The following is a 22,028-nucleotide window of genomic DNA, read 5'->3' on the forward strand; positions in this document are numbered from 1 at the left end:
CTAACAGGATACTTTTTATTCCGCTTACTTCCTAATCGCGTTCCTACTCACTTGACCGCTTATCCGAGCGTGTCCTCACGATCTCTGGCTAAACCCGAACACACTCACGTTCCGAGGCGCGCAGCTCCTGAGTCCCTAAGGGCGTTTTCTACTCGTCACAACATCTCCCCCTTTTAGTTCATACGATAGGGTGCTGTAGCAACCTTGATCCCATAATAATTGGGAATTATTATAGCTAGGTTATGTTTATAGATTAGGATAGAGGATTAGGATAGTTTATAAGAATAGAAGAAAATAAGAATAAAGCCTTCTTTTTGGTAACGACACAGCCGTGAGACTAAGCTCCGTGAACCCGCTACATTGGTGACCCCGACGTGATCAATAAGTTCCGTCACAACGTGATCGTATATAGTGATAGTGCTGCACAAGTTAAAACCGGAGAAAGTGTAAGCCATTCTTCACGCGATCATTGACATCTCGCTGGTAACGCGCCACACGGCATTATTAACGTCGTTTAACTGAGAGAGAGAGAGAAAGAAAGCGGGCTCTCTAGTTCAGTCCTGTACGACACGAGCACAGCTCGAGCGTTTTGGTTATACCTTACGCCAAAGGCCTGCCGCTATTTTTTGGCCGTTTAAAATCGTACCGCGCAATCGAGCGAAACGCTACGTTCGTTTGCCACAATCGTAATATATTTCGATTGCCACAATCGTGAAGAGGACCCTCTCGTCTTAGACCCGCCATCGCAAAGTAACCATTTTGCCCACCACGAGGTGCCGCCATCGCGAAAAGAGCCAACTCGCACACCACGAGGTACAGTATCGGACATTAAGATAGGACCCTTTTTTTTCAATGCACCGTGCACTTGTTTTGCCACGTTACTTGTGTTTGTGTGTGTGTATGTGTGTATGTGTGTGTGTATGTGTGTGAGTGTGTGTGTGTGTGTGTGTGAGTGTGTGTGTGTATGTGTGTGTGTGTGTGTGCATGTGTGTGTGTGTGTAGTAGTAGAAAGAGAGTGTGCTTTTTAATGTGTATTAGCAAGTGCGCGGGTTTGTGTCTGAAAAACATAGCTTGCCATGATGTCATATTGCGTTGAAATTATTCTTATTATGTGTGTTATCATGTGAAACATTGTGCGTTTACACTTGGATAAAAACTAAAGTTTGCATCGACAGCAGCGCTTGTTCCTCGGACGAAAACGCAGGTGTGCTGTTTCATGAATGTGAATGCGACACCGGTGCGAAATGGACACGCGCACAATAGCAATGAACTCGGCATTCCCTCACAGGTGTTTCTCCAGTGCACGCCATTGAAAGGCCTTCGTGCATCTCTGCGTTGCACGTTGTGTGCGAATGGTAAACTTTGTGCGTGCATTGAGCTGGCGCGCAGTTATTCTTTTCAATGGGCGTTTTGTTTCATGAGCGCGGCAGTATTCTTTTCTCGATTTTGAAGGGAAGACGCTTACTCGCGTACTCGTTGATAGTTTTTATCCATGCGATGTTTTTGCTGCTCCAAAACGATGTAATTCATCGCGTATAGAAGTAGAACGCAGGCAGAGCACGGGATCAGCCGTGTCCAAGTTTTTAACCAGTGCGTTCTTGACGGTCCAAGCAAGCAATGTTAGTAACAATGGGTCGAGGTAAACGTTGTACCGATCATCAGCGCCATATGTAAAAGCGAATGGCTGCTGCTGGCATTAAGCGCAAAAGGATCGAGTTCGTAATGGAACGATCGCGCACTTTTGTGGCAAACGCGCTTCGGACAACCGAAACGTGCTTAGACAACTGAAACGCGTTTGGACAACCGAAACGCGCAAGTCAACCGGACGTCCTCAGAAGACCACGGCGAAAGAAGACCGTAACATTGTTAATACATCGAAAACACACTGATCGCGAGGGCGGTGGTCCTGCTTATCACACCAAAAACCTAACCCAAAACACAAAAAAACTACTAACAAAACTATCTGAAACGACCTACTTGTGAAACAAACACACACATCAATACACATTCAAACATACATCCACACACACACACACACACATGCACACACACATATACACACACACACACACACACACACACACACACTCACACACAAACACACATACACACACATACACACACATACACACACACACAAACACAAGCACATACAAACCACACATAAACTTGGCCCAACGGGTGCACGGTGCGTTAAAAAACCAATGCCCTATCTTTCTGTCCGATACTGTACCGCTATCGCGGGGGCAATTTCCAAGAAAGAAGCAATTTTCGCGCCGACCACGAGGCGCATCCACCGCATACACCAAGCAATTTGGAGAGAGAAGCAGTATTCGCATCTACCTTGAGGTGTCATCGCCACTAATAACCGTCGAGGCAACGATAAGGGACAACTAATTCTACTCATCATCGCCGTACCCAGCGGTATCAGACGATCGCAGTTATCGGCACGCCCCCGTCCCTTCTTACCCCGCTGCATTGCCATAGCTAGTGGCACGAGAGGCCAGATTCTGCAACACACATACTGGTCCCTATCGCCACACCGATCTGTGATATTCCATCGAAAACACCGGAACTACAGTAACACACGTCTGCTCTTTATTCCGTCCAACCTCCTACTGCCCGCACACCCACACTGCTACTCTCACATACCACATCCTCCCCTTGAGGAATAAGGCTACAAATTCTTTAATATTCGATTAATCGTTTTGGTTTTTTAATCAGCCTAGCCTGTCGTTCTTTCACTAGCCCTGCTACTTCCTCCGAACTACTACTACCACTTGTCAACCCTTCCTCCGCTTTTCGCATGAAAAATTTTTTTATGTGCTTTACATTACGATCGTAAATTTTTCCTGATTTTTTTTCCTTCACCGTTACCCTGCCAGCACCACAAATTTTAAGTACCTCATGCAATTCTTTTTTGTACGATGAGTCTGTCTTATCTGCTTTTTGATTTCTAACTAAAACCGTATCCCCAGGTTTAATGCTAAGAGGCCTAGCTCCACGCCTTGTATCCTCTCTTTGATTGCGCTGAAATTTCGCCATTTTATCCCTGTCTCGTAATTCATCATCGTTCGCTTGTCTAGTACCCGTTTTTGGGTTTGGTAACCTATGCCTAATAGCTCTACCAAACATTAGTTCGGCTGGTGCTATTTTAGTTACATGGTGCGGCCATGAGTTATAATCCGCTACATATTCCGCAAGGGCCTGTTTCCAGCATTTTTTTTCTAACCGTGCAATGGCTGCAATCTTATTTATACCTTGCATTCCACGCTCAACTAACCCATTTTCGGTAGGATTTAGAGGCGTGCTATTTATGAGTTTTATCCCCCATACATCTGCTAACCATCTTTTGAAATCTACCGCATTAAACGGGGGTCCATTATCTGCTTTTAATTTCTTAGGTACATAGTATGTTAAAAATATCCTGTTCAATGCTTTTTGTATACTATTCGCATCCGTTCGCTCTAGAGGGACGGCTATCAGAAATCGCGAGTAATTATCTGTAAGCACCAATGTTTTAACATTATCTGTGGTAGATGAAATATCCATTGACACATAATCCCATGGATTCTCCGGTAGCTCCGTTAATTCTATAGGTACCGCCGTATTTGTCGTTTTCACTAGCTGACATTCTGGGCAGCTTCTAACAAAAGCTTCAATCTCTTTGTCCATACCGGGCCACCAAAGTCCCGTTCTCAGAACATTTTTCATCGTGGACATGCCAGGGTGGCTTCTATGAGCTAATGTTAACGCTCGGTTCCTAAGTATATGCGGGAGGACCATCTTTTCTTGTTTAAATAGGAAACCGTTTTCCACATACAGCTCCCTCTGAAACGCTTTATACCTTGCAATTTCTTGTGGCCATTCATTCTCTTTATCTAACCAAGCAATAACCTTGTTTAATATAACATCTTTTTCTAATTCCTTTCCTACTTCTTCCGTGGTTAACGCCAATAGTGTTTCATTAACCTGGTTTACGCACGCAGTAACCAAACATAGTTCGTGAGGCTCCTTAGCAACCCCAAATTGGTAATCCTCTTTAGATCTGCACAGCCTAGACGCAGTATCTGCTATGTTCTCGTTTCCCGGAACGTGTTCGAAATCAAAATCATAATGGTCCAGTCTGATGAACCATCCTTCTGCCCTGGACATAATCCTCTTTCCTATATCTTTTTGTTTAGCCGGTTTAATCATAAATTTCAACGCTTCACTATCTGATCGCAACAAAAATTTCCTTCCTAATAGATAGTAAGCAAATCGTTCCATAGCCCAAACTATGGCCAAAGCCTCCCTATGCAGTTGCGGATAGCGGCTTTCCGTCTCCGTCAATCCTTTGGATGCACATGCAATAATACGCATTTCGGACGTGCTCAATTTTTCTTGGGCTAAAATTGCTCCCAAGCCCCAAGGTGATGCATCAGTATATAGTATGATCCTATCCTTTTCATTGAAATAACCCCTTTTGATAAGGTCTTCCATAGCAACCTTTTTCAATTCTTCAAACGTATTTTGATGCATCTCATCCCATTTAAATTTATCTCTTTTTATCAAATCCCTCAACGGCTTAGTTTTATGTGAAAAGTCTCTGATAAATGGGCCAATAAAAGTCAACATTCCTAAAAAACTTCTAAGTTCACCTACGTCCTTAGGTCTGTCAAAATTTTGAATGGCTGTCATTTTTTCCCTCATCGGTAATATTCCTTCTCCATCTAGTGTTAATCCTAAGAAATTCACTTTTTCCTGACCATAACACGATTTTTCTTCGTTAATGGTAAGTCCATTTTTTTAATAACTTCCCTAACCATATTTTCTATTTCCTTTAGTTCTTTCAACGATTTACCGTACATCAAAATATCATCTAGGTATATAAGAACATTTTTGCAATTTCTGAAAACTTTCTCCATCTCTTTTTGAAAAATCTCCGGTGCACAAGATAGCCCGAAAGGTAATCTCTTGAACCGCATTAATCCATTCATCGTCATAAACGCAGTCAAATGGCGCACCTCACTATGTAATTCTATGTGAAAGTATGCGTCTTTCAAATCTATCTTAGAAAACAAAATCTTTCCATCGTTGTTGGGGATATCAGTCCAAATTCTTTCTAACGATGGCATGGGGTACGGATCTCGTATGATAGCCTTATTCGCTTCTCTATAATCAATAACAATTCTAAAGTCCTTATTTCCTTTCGGCACTAGCACCATAGGTGACACAAAAGATATTTCCGCATCCTCGCTGTCTACATACTCAATGATACCGTTAAGCTCCATTTCCTCTAGTCTCTCATTCACGGCTCTCTCAAATGCTTTAGGTATATTATAACGTATTATTTGTTTGGGTGTGACTGTTTTGTCTATTCTAAATTTCACCGCACCAATATTCAATTTAGGAAATGTATCCTTTACTGTCGTCTCTTGTGTTTTGTTACGCAACATATAATGCTTTCCAGGTCCTATGCATACTAAACCTAAGCTGACTGCTGTGTTAAAACTTAACAGGGATATTTCAGCTCCCTTTACCACAAAAAATTTTGCCATAGTTCTATTAGTTCCACCTGCACATATTATTGCTTTAAATGAGCATTCTACGTCCAAAACTGCACTATTCGCATAACTCCGCAGCGTTGTTTCAGGGTGTGGCTGCCATTCACGCACACTTGACTGGGCGTGTGTCCTTATTTGCCACCAACTCTCAGCAGTAACAGTGTTCACCGATGCCCCAGTATCTAGTAAGAAAATGATAGGCACATTTCCGATCATGCAGTTAATGCGCCTTGGATCGTCGGTTACTGCATGCCTTCCTCGTTCGTCGGAAAACTGTTAAAGTAAATTAAAATAAAACGAAATAAATAAGATAAGTGAATCAAAAATACACTTTTGCCCACACACTCATGAACTTTTGACGGCGAGCAATTTCAGCTTGCTATATATATATATATATATATATATATATATATATATATATATATATATATATATATATATATATATATATATATATATATATATATATATATATATATATATATATATATATATATATATATATATATATATATATATATATATATATATATATATATATACACACATACATACATACACATACATATACATACATATACATATACATATATAGCATGATAATATTTTTTTTGTTGTTGTTGTTGTTGTTATTTTATTTTTTTATTTTTTTTTTTTAAATTTATTTATTTTATTTAATTTTTTTTTTATTTATTTATTTATTTTTTTATTTATTTCTTTATTTATTTATTTATTTTTTTTGGTACCGTTCTGCAGCGGGGTCTCCTATTACCACCTGATTAATGTCCTCGGTCTGCTTCTTCACCACATTTGGAAATCGATTTGATCCCAATCTGGTTCTGCAAGAAATTGCCAGATGTCCTATGGCACCGCACCGGAAGCATTTTGATCTGGATGCTCCACACTTCCCCCAGCCATGTATTTTGTCACACTTTGAGCATTTCGTTGCTCCCTTATTATACGTGTTCCGAAAACCGTTTGGATGCATTCCCGATAGTCTCTTGTTTTGTTGTTGTTCGTACGGCTCATATCGTTCCCTTTTCGTTCTCCACGAAGTCACTGCCGCTACATAATTATCGCTATCTGTAAATTCTTTTGTCGTGCTTTTGGCAAGCTTTTGTTCTATCTCTCTCTTTTCCATTCTTACGAAATCAAGGTGTTTACCATGCTTTACTAATTTGTCCAATTCATTCCCAAATAAATCTGCCATTTCAAACAATTTTTCGGCAATCTGGGGAACCGAACGTCGCAACACAGCTTGCACTAACTCTTCAATTTTCTGTTCTTCTGGCAGACCACAGAATTTCACTTGAGCTTCTAATCTTAACACCCAATCACCAAATGTTTCATCAGCTTCCATTTTCATTTCTCTCAGCTTCATCCTTTCTTTTCCCTCATCACATATGCCGTTGAAAAAATCGTCTACCCCTTTCACTGTTTCTGTATACACGTCCCCTTCACCACTTTTCACTCGTCTTTCCTGCATTTCTATAATGTTTAGCAGATAGCTTCCAGCAAATACTTTCAAAGCTATCAACTTCATTTCCGAATTCACTTTTCCTTTACACATCACTATTCTCTCATATTGTCCTTTAAAACGCGCCCACTCTGCTTTCCGCTCGTGGATAGGAAGCTCTTCCGAAAATGGTTTAAGCGGCCAAGAACCGGCCAAAAAATCCCCCTTGTAATCTTTTTCCTTGCTCTCACTACGCACTTCCAGGGCACACTCCAAATTGTTCTCAACTGTCCAACCTGCCATCTTTCTAAACCACTTCCGTGCTTGTTCTGTGACGATGCTGTCCGCTTGCTACACCAAAAGCGACTGATCCTGATAGCTCAGGTTGCCACCAGCCCACCCGTTGCAATGCTATGTGTGCGATCGTCACTTATACAATCACACTTGTTTACCATGGCATTGAATTACATGGAATTGTTTTTGCCAAATCTTGGACGGCACGCCATCACGCCGGACAACAGCCGGGTTCGGTTGAATCCATCTAAGCAAACCAGTGACCGACCATCCATTGTATTCCATAGAATTGTTATTGTTGAATATCGGACAGCTGTACCAGACCGGTCAGCCGGGTTCTGCTGGCTGAAATAAATAAGAAAAAGAAGAAGAAGAAGAACGCGAAACAAAAAAAAAAACGATATACCGCTTTATGTTTTTTTTTTTTTTCAGCCGAGCTGAACTCGGCTACCACAAGCGTATACATTTCCTTCGAGGGGCCATGAGCTAAACTCGGCTACCACTCTGGCTTACACTTTCTTCGAGGGGCCATGAGCTAAACTCGGCTACCACCCCCGTATACATTTTCTTCGAGGGGCCATGAGCTAAACTCGGCTACCACTCTGGCTTACACTTTCTTGGAGGGGCCATGAGCTAAACTCGGCTACCACTCTGGCTTACACATTCTTCGAGGGGCCATGAGCTGAACTCGGCTACCACTCGCGTATACATTTTCTTCGAGGGGCCATGAGCTAAACTCGGCTACCACTCTGGCTTACACATTCTTCGAGGGGCCATGAGCTGAACTTGGCTACCACTCGGGCTTACACCTTTTTGGAGGGGCCATGAGATGCACCAGGCTACCACTCGGTTTATCCTTTATATCGCCTGTTTTTATCCTTCCTCTCCTTTTTTTTATCACTCCTTATTTTCTTCAACCTAGGAGCGCTTTTATTCATCATGGCAGGATCGCCAATGTGATATTCCATCGAAAACACCGGAACTACAGTAACACACGTCTGCTCTTTATTCCGTCCAACCTCCTACTGCCCGCACACCCACACTGCTACTCTCACATACCACACGATCTACGAAGATCGGTACGAACATCCACATCAGCAGCTTCACACCACGGCCATCGGCAGTTGCAGCGTTCTCTACAGGTATCATGTGAGTACACGAGTATTGCCAAGTGAAGAACAGGAATAAGACAATAGTGAGCAATTGTACAGTGCATTACGTAAAAATACGTCTAGTTTAAAAAAAAAGAAATAATAACAATTACAATTTTTGCACAAGATTTACCGTTCCAAGTTAAAATACCACGTTCGAATTGAGAATATACAGTGCGGTGCGTAACATTATGCCATGCGTGATTTAAAGTGAAACAAAATTAGTATAAGTACAACGTTTCAAGTGATTTCGATTTCATATTGCGTAAAAGCGTGTCTAAACTAATATATCTTTAGATTCAATTATTTTTTTTGTTTTAAATATGCAATAGGGTTCGATCAGCTAGGTTTACATAAAAAACAACTAGGCGCGATTGGTGATTTCATTAAATTATCAATGCATTTACCGTGCGAGTCTCTCATTTAAATTTCATTTACCCACATTCAATTTTCTTTTTCTGCATATTACATTATAAGATATTGCAACTATGTCATTAGACGAAAAGCTTGAACTCACTACTCCCTCTGCCTCTGGGGAAATTTCAACAATTAAGTTGCCACAATTCTGGGCTAGCTCTCCAGTAGGATGGTTTATACAAGCGGAAGCGATATTCGAAACCGCTCGCATTGTCAGAGCCCAAACCAAATACATACACCTGTTGAGTGCCATGGCACCAGAGACATTCGAGAGGGTGATGGACATTATTCAAGATCCTCCTGCTGAAGATAGATATAAATATTTAAAAGGCAAACTTATAGAACGTTTTTCTGCTAGCGAGGAACAACGTATTTCACGATTAGTTTTTCATGCGGAGATGGGAGACGATTCTCCGTCAGTTTTTTTTAGGAAAATGTCACAACTCGCTGGCAGTAGCACTGAAGTGTCAACAAGTTTCATTAAAAGACTTTGGTTAGGGCGATTACCAAAGCAAATAGAAGTAGCTTTGATTGCCGTAGGAGATAGAGATATTTCAAAGCTATTGAAAATTGCAGACAAAATATGGGAAGCATCATTAGGAAAAAACATAGATGAAATTCGAATCAACACACATTCTTCCCAAGCTTCCCAGAACATCGATGAAATTGCATCACTACAGTCAGAAATAAGGGAATTGACAAGAAGGCTTAAAAATTTAGAAAGTAGGCCCAGTAGATCATTTCAGCGCAATCAAAATCAAAGGCGTCCAAGCAAGTCAAGGTTCTGTTGGTACCATCAAAAATATGGGAAAGAAGCAAATTCTTGTGTCAAACCGTGTTTCTGGAAATCTAATGAAAAAAACTAAAGATTGCTTCGTTATTGACAGGTTTCGGAGCAACCCTGCCAGTTTCAATTGGTAAACATTCCTGTCGACTTTTCGTTCATGATCCTCTCAGTGCACTTACTTATTTAATGGATTCAGGGGCAGATGTTTCAGTTATTCCTCAGTATATGTTCAGAAAAATAACTAAAACACCAATAAATAAACTTTCAGCCGCTAACGGAAGCACTATAGACACTTTCGGAACAAAAATGTTAAAAGTTTCCCTTGGGTTGAGACGCGAGTTTCAGCATGAATTTGTGCTTGCTTCGGTCAATAGACCTCTAATTGGAGCTGATTTTTTAGCAAAATTTGGAATCCTTTTGGATTTAAAGAACAAAAAACTGATCGATCCACTGGCCAGTCTCTTTTCAAAAGGATCAATAGCTAGTGTCGATACACCGACGCCTAAATTATTTCAAGTAGATGGAAAGTTCAAAACCATATTGGACAAGTTTCCATCACTAACTGCTCCACCGGATTACAGCAAACCAGTTCAGCACTCAGTGGTCCATTACATCACCACCAGAGAGGCACTGCCTTTTTCAAAGCCGAGGCGTCTAGACGCCGTAAAATATAAGGCAGCTCAGGCAGAATTTCAACTAATGATGGACTTAGGAATCTGCCGTCCGTCATCTTCATCAGCTTCATCTCCATTACATTTGGTTCCAAAAGCTGATCAAGATTGGAGAACCTGCGGAGACTATCGTCGATTAAATGCTATAACGATTCCAGATAGATATCCGATTCCTCATATTCAGGATTTTACATTAAATCTAAATGGTTGCAGTATCTTCTCGAAGTTAGACATAGTCAAAGCGTATCATCTCATTCCAGTAGCTGAGGAGGATATCTCTAAAACAGCAATTGTCACACCTTTTGGACTGTTTGAATTTACTCGAATGCCATTTGGTCTTCGAAATGCAAGTCAAACATTTCAGAGATTCATAAATGGAATATTTAGTGATTTGAGTTATGTTTTCGTTTACATAGACGATATTTTGATCGCAAGCAAAGATGCTTGTCAACATAATAAGCACGTAGAAGAAGTCTTACAACGTCTGTCAGAAAACGACATTAAAATCAAAACTTCTAAATGCATTTTTGGGGTTCAGACAATAGAATTTTCAGGACACAACATATCCCTTGAAGGCATTAGGCCTTCATCCGATAAAGTAGATGCAATTACAAAATTTCCTCTCCCTACTTCGGTTAAAGGTCTGCAGAGATTCATGGGTATGTTGACCTACTATCATAGATTCATAAAAGACATATCTAAAACAATGCAACCTCTGCACGACTTGGTAGCATATCACAACAAACATAAGAAAACTTTGTTTTCATTACCAGCAAATGTCGCTGATGCCATAAATAAGCTAAAATCTGAGTTGGCGAATGTAACCCTACTAGCACATCCAAAAGAGAATACAACATACTCTTTAACAACGGACGCCTTAGACGTTGCAATGGGCGCAGTTTTACAGCAGTATGACAATGGCAAATGGCAACCTCTAGGTTTCTTTTCTAAAAAGTTAACTCAGACACAACAACGCTATTCCACATTCGATAGAGAGCTTTTAGCAATTTTTGCTTCAATTAAACATTTTAGGTATTTTTTAGAAGGCCGAACATTTTTTGTGAAAACTGATCATAAACCACTTATAACAGTTTTAGCATCAAAAACAGATAAATCGCCTCGTCAATATAGACAGTTGGACTACATAGCACAATTTACATCAGACATAAGATATATAAAAGGTGAGAGCAACATAGTTGCAGACGCTCTTTCAAGAATTGAATTGAATGAATTATCACAAAAAATAGACTGTAATGAATTTTTTACTCATCAAGCTTGTGATGAGCAACTGGAACAAATCATTTTCAAATCTAAATCTAGCAATAAAACATCAAAATACACTTTGGAAATTAAAAACGTAGATGGATACAACTTGCAATTTGAAACCTCTACGGGTAATAATCGTATGTACGTGCCTGGCACATTAAGAAAATCTATTTTTGATAGTGTTCATAACCTCTCACACCCTGGGGTAAGAGCATCCAGGAAGTTGATAACAACCAGATTTTTCTGGCCTGCAATGAATGCAGATATTGGGAGATGGGCTCGCACATGTATAGCATGCCAAAGGGCAAAGGTCAGCAGACACACAAAATCACCTTTGGGAAAATTTGCAATTCCTGCTGGAAGATTCGATCATATCCATATGGATATTGTAGGGCCCCTTCCACCCTCAGAAGGGATGTCATATATTTTAACAATTATGGACAGATTCACGAAATGGCCAGAATGCTATCCAATCCCAGAAATTACCGCGGAAACAGTAGCTTGGACTTTTGTAAAAGAGTATATTTCCAGATTTGGTTGCCCGGGAACTATCACTACTGATAGAGGTAGACAGTTTGAGAGTAGACTGTTCGATAGTCTGACAAAGTTTTTAGGTACACACCACATTAGAACCACCGCCTACCATCCTCAAGCAAACGGCATGGTGGAAAGATTTCACCGTCAGCTGAAGAACTCCATCAAAGCCTCAGACGTGTCCGTGCCATGGGCAAAAAGATTACCAATCATTCTACTGGGAATAAGAGCTTCGCATAAAGAAGATTTAAATGCTACCCCGGCAGAGATAGTATATGGGCAAACTTTGCGTCTACCATCAGAAATATTCAAACCAGACACACATTATTTATCCAGTGACCATGAGTTCACAGAAAATTTAAAAAAGATAATGAAATCAATCAAACCAATCGAAAGCGAAGTCAAAACAAATTTGCACCCTTACGTTTCCAAGGATTTAGACAAATGCAAAAACGTTTTTGTGAGGGTGGACAAGGTTAGGACAGGTTTAAAACCCCCATATGAAGGCCCGTTCCATGTTATAAGACGCCTTAGAAAATTTTTTATTTTAGACATTAATGGAAAATCAGAATCTGTTAGTATCGATAGAATTAAGCCTGCATATATTTTAAATTAGGTCGTAACTCCGTTACTGGTGGGGTGTAGTGTAGCAACCTTGATCCCATAATAATTGGGAATTATTATAGCTAGGTTATGTTTATAGATTAGGATAGAGGATTAGGATAGTTTATAAGAATAGAAGAAAATAAGAATAAAGCCTTCTTTTTGGTAACGACACAGCCGTGAGACTAAGCTCCGTGAACCCGCTACAGTGCAAACCTTCGTGGTACCGTTCTATTTCTAGAAGAGCGACGAGGTGCAAGTGGCTGCTGGGCTTCGCGATGACAAGGGGTATGCTGCGTCGACCTTGATGATGCTATTGTTGGCTGTGACGTGCTTTCTGGCTGTAACATGCACGTCGAAGGAGTCTGAGGTATAGACGTACATGCAACGGGTGTCTCTGTCTCGCTAGGATTAATCGAGGTTTGCGGCGGTAACGGTAAATTCCATGATTCCAACAAAACACTTAGAAGAATGCTAGCTAATGACCTGTTTTCAGTGCTTTCATAAAATCGTTGTCTTATCTGGTTCCTATGACACCTCCTAGTACGCCGATCATTTGTTTGCACCAGATACATTACGTGGCCAATCTTTCTAACTATAACCGCAGGTATCCATTTCCAATTGTTTCGGCTATACTCTTTGATAAATACTAGATCGCTTTGTTTGTTTTGTACTTTTAAAATGGTATGGATTTATTATCTACAATGTAATATAATATATAAATTAGTACACTTATACAACAATAACAAACGGGATTGAAATACGTCCGTCGTACGGGCCGAAACTTGTCACTCTCTCGCTGATAGCGCGTATCATCGGGAGTGATCGGCTTATCCGTCAACCGATCGGCAATCGCGACACAGGGTGATCCCAACAGTTTGAATAATCTCGTGCAGTTGTATGTGACTTGGTTCTCTAGTCTTGGTGGCGGCCGCAGTAACTCAAAACAGGTTCTAATATGTCTTCCAAACATGAGCTCTGCGGGTGATTTGTTCTGCTCTACCTGAGGATTTGTAGTTGTTTTATACGTTTGCAGGAATATGTCGATTGCCTCTTGTAACGCCATGCCACCAATTCTTATCTTCCGCAATGCCCTTTTAAATGAATCCACAAAACGCTCGGCCTGGCCGTTTGACTGAGGGTGGAACGGCGCTGTTCTCATATGATGCACACCATTTTTCAAACAAAAATCACTGAATGCTTCGCTGGTAAATTGCGTACCATTATCTGTTACTAAAGTCACCGGCATGCCAAACCGGGCGAATAATCCTCTCAACATAGTTATCGTAGCTGTTGATGTACTACTTGGTGTCTTGAATATTTCCGGCCACTTAGAGTGTGCATCAACTACAATCAGAAAATATTCCCCATCAATGGGTCCTGCATAATCTACGTGTATGCGCTCCCATGGAGTGTTAGTTTTACCCCAAGCCTGTGGAGATTCATGTGGTGGTGATTTTGCGGCAGTTGCACACGATGAACATGTTCTGACATACTCCATTATATCTCTATCCAAGAATGGCCAATATATATAACTTCGTGCAACTGACTTCATTCTTTGCATACCTGGATGACCCTGGTGCAATTGCTTCAAACAACGCTCTCGCAATCTTTGTGGTATCACCACTCTCTCCCCGAAAAGAATACAACCATCAATAAGCGTTAAAGCACCCTTTCTGCTATTAAGACATGCTAGCTCATTACCGTAAGACACGCTTGTTGGCCAACCATCTTGTATATAATGTCGCACTTTACGTAGCATCGCGTCTGCCGATGTATGCCTTTCTATTTCTCTGAAGCATATAGGAAAATTACTCATAGCCTCTATCGCCATAGCCTTTACATCTCTTTCCATCTCTATACTGGCGATAACATAATCATCCTCTGGTTGCGAAGGGTTTTTTATCAATCTGGATAATATATCCGCGTTGCCAAACTGCTCAGTTCTTACGTATTCGATCTCAAAATCGTATAATTGCAGAGTTAATGCAAATCTTTGCAATCTATTTGCTGTATAAATCGGTATGCCTTTCTTAAAGCCAAAAATTTGCAATAGCGGTCGATGATCCGTCTGCAGTAAAAAATGCCGTCCATATAACATTCTGTGGAATTTTGTTACTGCATAAACTATTGCCAACCCTTCACGGTCAATTTGACTATATCGTTTCTCTGCCTCTGTTAACGCTCTCGAAGCGTGCTGAATCAGTTTCATACTACCATCCACATACCTATGGCTCAATGTAGCTCCTAACCCAACTGAGGATGCATCAGCTGATACCACTATCTTTTCATTAGGGTTATAGTGCGCGAGGAGCAAATTTGATGAAAGTATCTTCTTAAACTGATCAAACGCTTCTTTACATTTATGATCCCACTGGAAACGCTCTCCGTGCTTTAATAATTCATCCAAGCGAAATCGGAGCTGTCGCATATTCGGCACGAATTTTCCATAATAATTTATGGCTCCCAGAAACGATCTAATCTCAGTGAGGTTTGTAGGCTCCGTTAAATTTCTTATCGCTGCAATCTTATTTGGATCTGGTCTTAAACCTTGACTATCGATTACGTGCCCCAGGTACACTGGTGGACATTAAAATAGGAAAAACAAATTTTGTGTGTGTTTTTTTTTTGCGTTCATTAGGTGTGTCATCGCCAACAGTTCGAGGCGTACTGAATTTGTAATAGCCGATTTTTGCCTTTTATACTCTCATTTTTGGTGCGCTACTTATCTGAGTTTTGAGTGCCGGCAGCGTTTTGCGGCAGTATAAAAGGAGAGCCAAACCGTGTTGCGCTTCATTCTTCCATCAGTGGTCAAGGTGAAAGGTTGCTATTTAAAAATTCCACAAAATCATCATGGGTCGCGGAAAGCACTGCACACCAGAGGAGCGAAAACACATTCAGGGGCTATATCGTGAGAACGTGCCGATCAAGACAATCTGCAAGGCGTTCGGCCGTTCGCGAACGTTTGTGGACAACGCCATTCGTAGCGAGGCTACGGGTAAATCGACAGGTCGTCCGCGAAAAACAACGGCCGACGTTGACGCGCAGATTGTTGAGATGATCAGGGCGGATCCTTTCAAAACTTGCGCTCGTATCAAGCAGGAGCTTGGTTTGCAAGTTTCGGCGAAAACGGTGTCTCGCCGTTTACACGCCGCTGGGTTCTGTGCCCGGAGACCGCGAAAGGTTCGTAAGCTGCAGCCGCACCACGTAGAAGCGCGCATTCGGTTTGCCGAAGAGCATTTAGCTGCATCCATCTTTTGGTGGAGCAAAATATTTTTTTCGGATGAGTCCAGAATCAATCTGGATGGTTCGGACGGCATTAAATACGTCTGGCGCCTTCCTAATCAGGCGTATCATCCGAAAAATACGATAAAAACCCTAAGTCACGGAGGCGGCCACGTAAATGTTGACGTCTGACGTCTAACTGCTCGGTCGCTTATCGCTGTGCTCCGCGTTTTTCCAAAAATATTTAAGTGTATTTTCTAACGTACCCAGTTAATACTCGTTCAACTGACTACCAAACTGCTTCCTGTTACTGTTGCGCGTTAGTGTGTTATTTCATTGACCCACGACTGTGTATTAACGTTTTTAATCCGGGTTAACGGTGGTGTGATCAAAACCGCACATAATTTCGCGATGGCGGCTATCTGTTTCGCGTGTGCTGTGTCACTGGATGCTGCCGACTGTATCGTCGGCTGTGCGTACTGTGAGGCTACTTTTCACCGCGGTTGTTGCAGGCTGCCTTCCGAGCTGATTGATGCGGTCCTGACTCACATCGATCTGCACTGGAGTTGCACTGGGTGCACCAATATCCTGAAAAATCCGCGCTGCCGATCAGTCAAAGAGATCGGGGCTCAGGTCGGTTTTCAAGCTGCTCTCACCTCAACTGTTGCGGCTGTGGGGAAGCTTATTGAACCGATTATCGCCGAGGTGCGCAGTGGATTTACTCTACTGCAAAATGCACCCATACCTCAGCTTTGCAATACCGATCCTCGGCCCGTTGCGGGTAGAAAGCGGCGGCGTATCATCGAGGATTCTATGTCCCCTGATGTCAACAAAAACGTAAACATTCGTCAAAATAACATGTTTGCAGCGTCATCGCCAAGCGCGTACACTAACACTACAGTCGGCATCCCACCCTCGTCTACGCTACCGGAAGAACTCATGGGAACCGATTCGCTATCGTCACCGCTTCGAGCAGCGTTTCCCCAGCCGGCCACAGACAGAATATGGATCCGACTATCTCGCTTGTCCACTGCCGTCACCGTGGAGCAAGTGGTCGCTTCTGTGAAACGCCGTTTAGCCACCGATGACGTCCTAGCATACTGCTTGCTGAGGAAGGGAGTCAGTGTTGACAGCGTAAACTGGCTTTCTTTCAAAGTGAGAGTACCGGCCGCCCTTCGTGACGCAGCACTCGCCCCATCGTCCTGGCCTGTCGGTATTGGTGTACGTGAATTTGTACAATCCCGTCAACGAGAGCATGGACACTCATCGTCACCAATCACCATCAAACACCGTTCTCTCACACGCACACCTGTTGTCATCGATCGCCGATCGATGCCTCGCACACCAACATCCACTGTCTATCACGCACCGGCACACGCATCAACTTCACAGGCTCAAACACTAACATCACCACAATTGGGAGAACACACGCTGAACGACACTACTCATGGTCCTAATTCAACACTCATTGACGGCCCGCTTTTAATTCGCCGCACTTCCAACACCAACTTACAACGGACCACACTTGACCGTTTCTTTCACGAATAGACGAACCTCTGTTAAGTCTGCACAAACACCTACCTGTTATGTTCCTGCTGCTAATGCGCTTCGCACTGCCCGTTCTACTGCCTCTGTTTACTATCAAAACGTGCGGGGACTGCGCACGAAGGTCGATGAGTTTCGCCTGTCGGTGTTGGAATCCAATTTCGATGTAATAGTGCTTACGGAAACCTGGCTCGATCCTAGTCTACCTTCGGCTTTGCTGTTTGACGATAGCTTCCGAGTCTACCGATGCGATCGTAGTGTTGACAACAGTACATGTTCCCGCGGTGGAGGTGTGTTGATTGCGTGCTCTCAGTCTCTGACGTCACGGGAGCACACAACGGTGCATCCATCGCTTGAGCTAGTGTGCGTTATAATACAACTAGGCAATTCCCGACTATTCATCATTGCTGCATACCTCCCGCCTAGACTTGCCGCAAATGCTGCCACGCTCCGTGAAATCGAAAATTGCATTCGCTCATTATGCTCAACTATGCATCCCGGAGACGGTTTACTCCTGTTAGGAGACTTCAACCAACCTCTCGTCTCCTGGTCAGCCGCTCAGCATGATCCGGATTTGCCATTCCTGCATTATGAGCCACATACGCGATCGGCTCTCTCCGCTCTGTTTATGGACGAGATGCATCATAGCGGACTCTTCCAGATCAATGGTCATCTTAACACCAGCGGACGCGTCTTAGACCTGGTGTTTGCAAATAATGCTGTTGCTTCTGTTTGCCTTCCGCTTGAACTTTGCCTCACCCCGCTGTTAGCAATTGACACCTATCACCCGGCGCTTGAGTTGGCCATCCCGCTACCACGAGAGGAATCAGCCGTTCCTGCGCTAACATCACGCCTTGACTACGCGCGGACGGACTTTAACAGGCTCCTGCCGATGATCGCCTCGTTCGCGAATGTCTTCGATTGTTCCCATTACGCCACTCTTGACCTCGCTGTGAAAGATTTTGAGCGGTTCATGTTGCAAGCCCTGAATGAATGCACGCCGGTGAAACGACCTAAACGAGGCCCCCCTTGGGGTGACAGAACGCTGCGCAGGCTCAAAACGGCTAAAGCTGCCGCGTATCGCGATTATTTGTTGCGTAGGTGTCCCGCTGCATTGCGCAACTATAACACTGCGCACTCTCTCTATCGGCGCTATAACAGGTTCCGCTACCTGGGGCACGTACGGCGTACGGTTTTGCGCTGCCGCGGCAATTCACGTGTACTGTGGAACTTCGCAAACAATCGTCGGAAATCCTCTGGTTTTCCTAGCTCCGTCAGTTACAACGGGCGCAACGGCAACAATCCGTCTGCTGTATGTGATATTTTTGCCTCGCGCTTTGCCGCCACCTTCCTTCCAGCTGTAACTGATGAGAGGCAGATAGCCGACGCATTATCAAACGTACCGGTGGATGCTATGGCCCCAAACTTGCCGATCATCGATGAGTATTCAGTCTCGAAAGCGATTGACAGGCTGAAATCTTCGTTTGCTCCAGGGCCTGACGGGATCCCGGCTTCCACGCTTAAGCGTTGTGGCACCACCATCGCGCCTATCCTGGCCTCGATTTTTCGCGACTCGCTGCGTTCGGGCATCTATCCTGCCTGCTGGAAAACTTCGTGGCTTGTTCCAGTGCACAAAAAGGGGGACAAATCAAATGGATGTAATTACCGTGGCATTACATCGCTTTGTGCCTGCGCTAAGGTCTTCGAGCTCCTGGTGTACGAACCTCTCCTCACAGCTGCCTCGAACTACATTAGCACAGCTCAACATGGATTTGTCCCTCAGCGTTCAACCACCACCAACCTGGTTGAGTTCGTTAGCCTCTGCCACAGGACCATCGATGCCGGCTCGCAGATCGACGCAGTCTACACGGACATCAAGGCTGCCTTCGATAGCGTTCCGCACGCCTTGCTGCTCGCAAAGCTCGAAACGCTTGGTCTGCCTGTGCAGCTGCTGGCCTGGATGCGCTCCTATCTTGCTGGTCGCACATACTGCGTGAAGATGGGACCCCATACGTCGCGCCGTATCGATGCTTCTTCGGGGGTGCCGCAGGGGAGTAATCTTGGACCGCTGCTGTTTGTCATTTTCCTGAATGACGTAACACGGTTGCTCCCTCCTGACGGCCACCTACTGTATGCAGACGACGCGAAGCTGTTCCTGCCTATCCGCGACCGGTCAGACCAACTCCGCCTTCAAGCCACTCTAAGTGCCTTCCAGTCATGGTGCTCTTTGAATGGTCTTGAATTGTGCGTCGAGAAGTGTGTTGTCGTTACGTTTGCGAGAAAGCGGTGCCCCTTAGTGTATGACTATGCGTTAAATGGATCTACCATTGGTCGCAAAAGCTGTGTCACGGATCTAGGAGTGCTCCTTGACGAAAAGTTGAGCTTCCACGACCAGCTAGAGCACGTTGTCACTAAGGGTAACCAATTGATCGGCTTACTAAAACAAATAGCACGAGACATCACTGACCCGATTTGCATCAAGACGCTATACTGTGCTTTGGTGTGACCAGTGTTAGAATACGCTTCTGTAGTATGGTGGCCTACAGCTGCTCGTCCCCTAGCTCGTTTAGAGTCGATCCAGCGCAAATTCACGCGGTTCGCTTTGCGCTCCTGGAGTGTCCAACTTGACTATGAGGGACGCTGTGCGTTGCTTGGCATCGAGACGCTGAAGCAGCGGAACTGCAACGCTCAGAGGCTGTTTGTCGCGGGACTTCTTGACAATCGGATCGACTCGCCCGCGCTTCTTTCGAGGCTCAACATGTATGTCCCGCCGAGATCGCTCCGAGCTAGATCGCTACTTGACGTGGAGGAACGCCGCACTCGCTTTGGCTCCTCTGATCCGTTTATTCGTATGTGCCGTGAGTTTAATGTCATTTGTGATCGTCATCAACCTGACATGTCGCGCACCGCATTGTTGAATAGTATTCGTGTCGTGCGACCTTTTACATGTTAATTATGTTACTTAAGACTAAGCGTGACAAATGAATGACCGTAATGTGACTATGTTATAATGAATTAATGTAAATGAATTCGCTTCAAGTGGGCCACTTGCGGTCCGTTGAATTTTAATAAATAAATAACAAATAACAAATAATGGTGTGGGGTTGCTTCTCCTGGCACGGCCCGGGTCCTTTGTTCCGTATCAACGGGACACTGAACTCGGAAGGGTATAGAAAAATACTTAGTCGTAAGATGTTGCCATACGCCCGACAACAATTCGGAGACGAAGAGCATTACATCTTTCAGCATGATAACGACTCTAAGCACACATCGTGTCGCTGACGACAATTTAGGCTTAAAAAACAAAGCGTTGCTAGGTCAATAAATGCTGACTAGCTATGTTATGCAACGCGCCAACGATGCGCGCTGGTTTAACGATTAAATGGAAAAATAGGCTAAGAAGAATAGATTAAGAAGAATATGCTGATCGACGACGGTCAGCATTTTTAGAGTATAAAATCAATTGAATAAATTAATGAAGCCATGACTTGCCAAGAACCAGTTGGTGCGTTCATTATTGTGCTTAAGTCGGCGTGTAGTGTGCCTGTCTTAAGCTGCTGCTCCGAAAGACACTTTCGTGTGCGCGACAAATGGTGGCTCCAGAGAGGACGCATCAACCAATGGTTCGGAAAGTAGTCAAATAAATCGGGAAATAAAAACCCGAAGTAGTAACAAGCCCGTAGAGGCGTGAATAGACCCCACAGCAACCCAAGCAGGGTTGTGATAGTGAAACAACGGCGACGGACGACGATCCGGCGTAGCCGATCTACGACAGCCGGCCCAGGAAGAAGGGCCACGCACCAGTTGCTCGACGAAGCAAAACCCGAGAAGTGCCTCGGCGGTGAGTGAGTGCAAAAAAGAACTGTAAGTGCAACGACACAACAGTGAATAGAACGCGGTCATTACCGCTAGTGAAGTGACGCAATCGAAAGTGAACTCGATACTGCCAACGTATAAGGCAAATGCTGAACTAGTGAAAAGGTGACCAATACGCGTACGCCGCGAGCTCGACGAAGCAAAACCCGAGAAGCGCCTCGGCGGTGAGTGAGTGCAAAAGAACTGTAAGTGCAACGACACAACAGTGAATAGAACGCGGTCATTACCGTTAGTGAAGTGACGCAATCGAAAGTGAACTCGATACTGCCAACGTATAAGGCAAATGCTGAACTAGTGAAAAAGGTGACCAATACGTGTACGTCGCGAGCTTCGAAAGGTGCATCCGTTCTCGCAACGCAACATGAAACCGTCAGTTTAGCGCCAGTTGAAAAAAAAAAAAACAAACAAATAGTTATCGTAAAACGCGTGCGTCGCAAGTATCGGACGTTAACTCCGACGAAACGTATAACGAAACACGTGTGCCGCGAGCTAAATATTGCATAAGGCATCCGACGCAGTGCAACGTAGGAAGAGCAAATTGAAGAAATTAATTGTGACGACTGTATCCATTGTGTGTATTACCGTCGTGTGTATGACTGCCGACCCACCGCTAAGAAAACATCGTTCCGGTTGAGGCAACCATCGTTCTCGGTTTGA

At 43.6% G+C, this 22,028-nt stretch overlaps 2 protein-coding genes across 2 annotated transcripts; one reads left to right on the forward strand and one right to left on the reverse strand.

Annotated features, from left to right (window-relative positions):
• Positions 1–2,576: 2,576 nt before the first annotated feature.
• On the reverse strand, positions 2,577–8,221 carry LOC133393487 (uncharacterized). The gene is made up of 2 exons (XM_061658717.1): positions 6,293–8,221; positions 2,577–5,819 (listed from the first exon to the last, which is right to left on the reverse strand). The coding sequence occupies exons 1-2, from the start codon at positions 7,303–7,305 to the stop codon at positions 5,789–5,791; spliced, it is 1,044 nt and encodes a 347-aa protein (XP_061514701.1). The 5' UTR covers positions 7,306–8,221; the 3' UTR covers positions 2,577–5,788.
• A 145-nt stretch (positions 8,222–8,366) lies between these two features.
• On the forward strand, positions 8,367–18,068 carry LOC133393486 (uncharacterized). The gene is made up of 2 exons (XM_061658714.1): positions 8,367–8,445; positions 12,967–18,068. Exon 2 carries the CDS (start codon positions 16,362–16,364, stop codon positions 17,496–17,498), a length of 1,137 nt encoding a protein of 378 aa, XP_061514698.1. The 5' UTR covers positions 8,367–8,445; positions 12,967–16,361; the 3' UTR covers positions 17,499–18,068.
• Positions 18,069–22,028: the final 3,960 nt, after the last annotated feature.

This window comes from Anopheles gambiae, chromosome 3, assembly GCF_943734735.2.
Source record: "Anopheles gambiae chromosome 3, idAnoGambNW_F1_1, whole genome shotgun sequence".
NCBI lineage: Eukaryota > Metazoa > Arthropoda > Insecta > Diptera > Culicidae > Anopheles > Anopheles gambiae.

Coding starts and splice junctions, on each gene's coding strand:
- LOC133393487 (XM_061658717.1), bottom strand. CDS start 7,305: ATGGCAGGTTGGACAGTTGAGAACAATTTGGAGTGTGCCCTGGAAGTG. Junction 5,820..6,292: donor GGAGACCCCGCTGCAGAACG/GTACCAAAAAAA, acceptor TTACTTTAACAG/TTTTCCGACGAACGAGGAAG.
- LOC133393486 (XM_061658714.1), top strand. CDS start 16,362: ATGGCGGCTATCTGTTTCGCGTGTGCTGTGTCACTGGATGCTGCCGAC.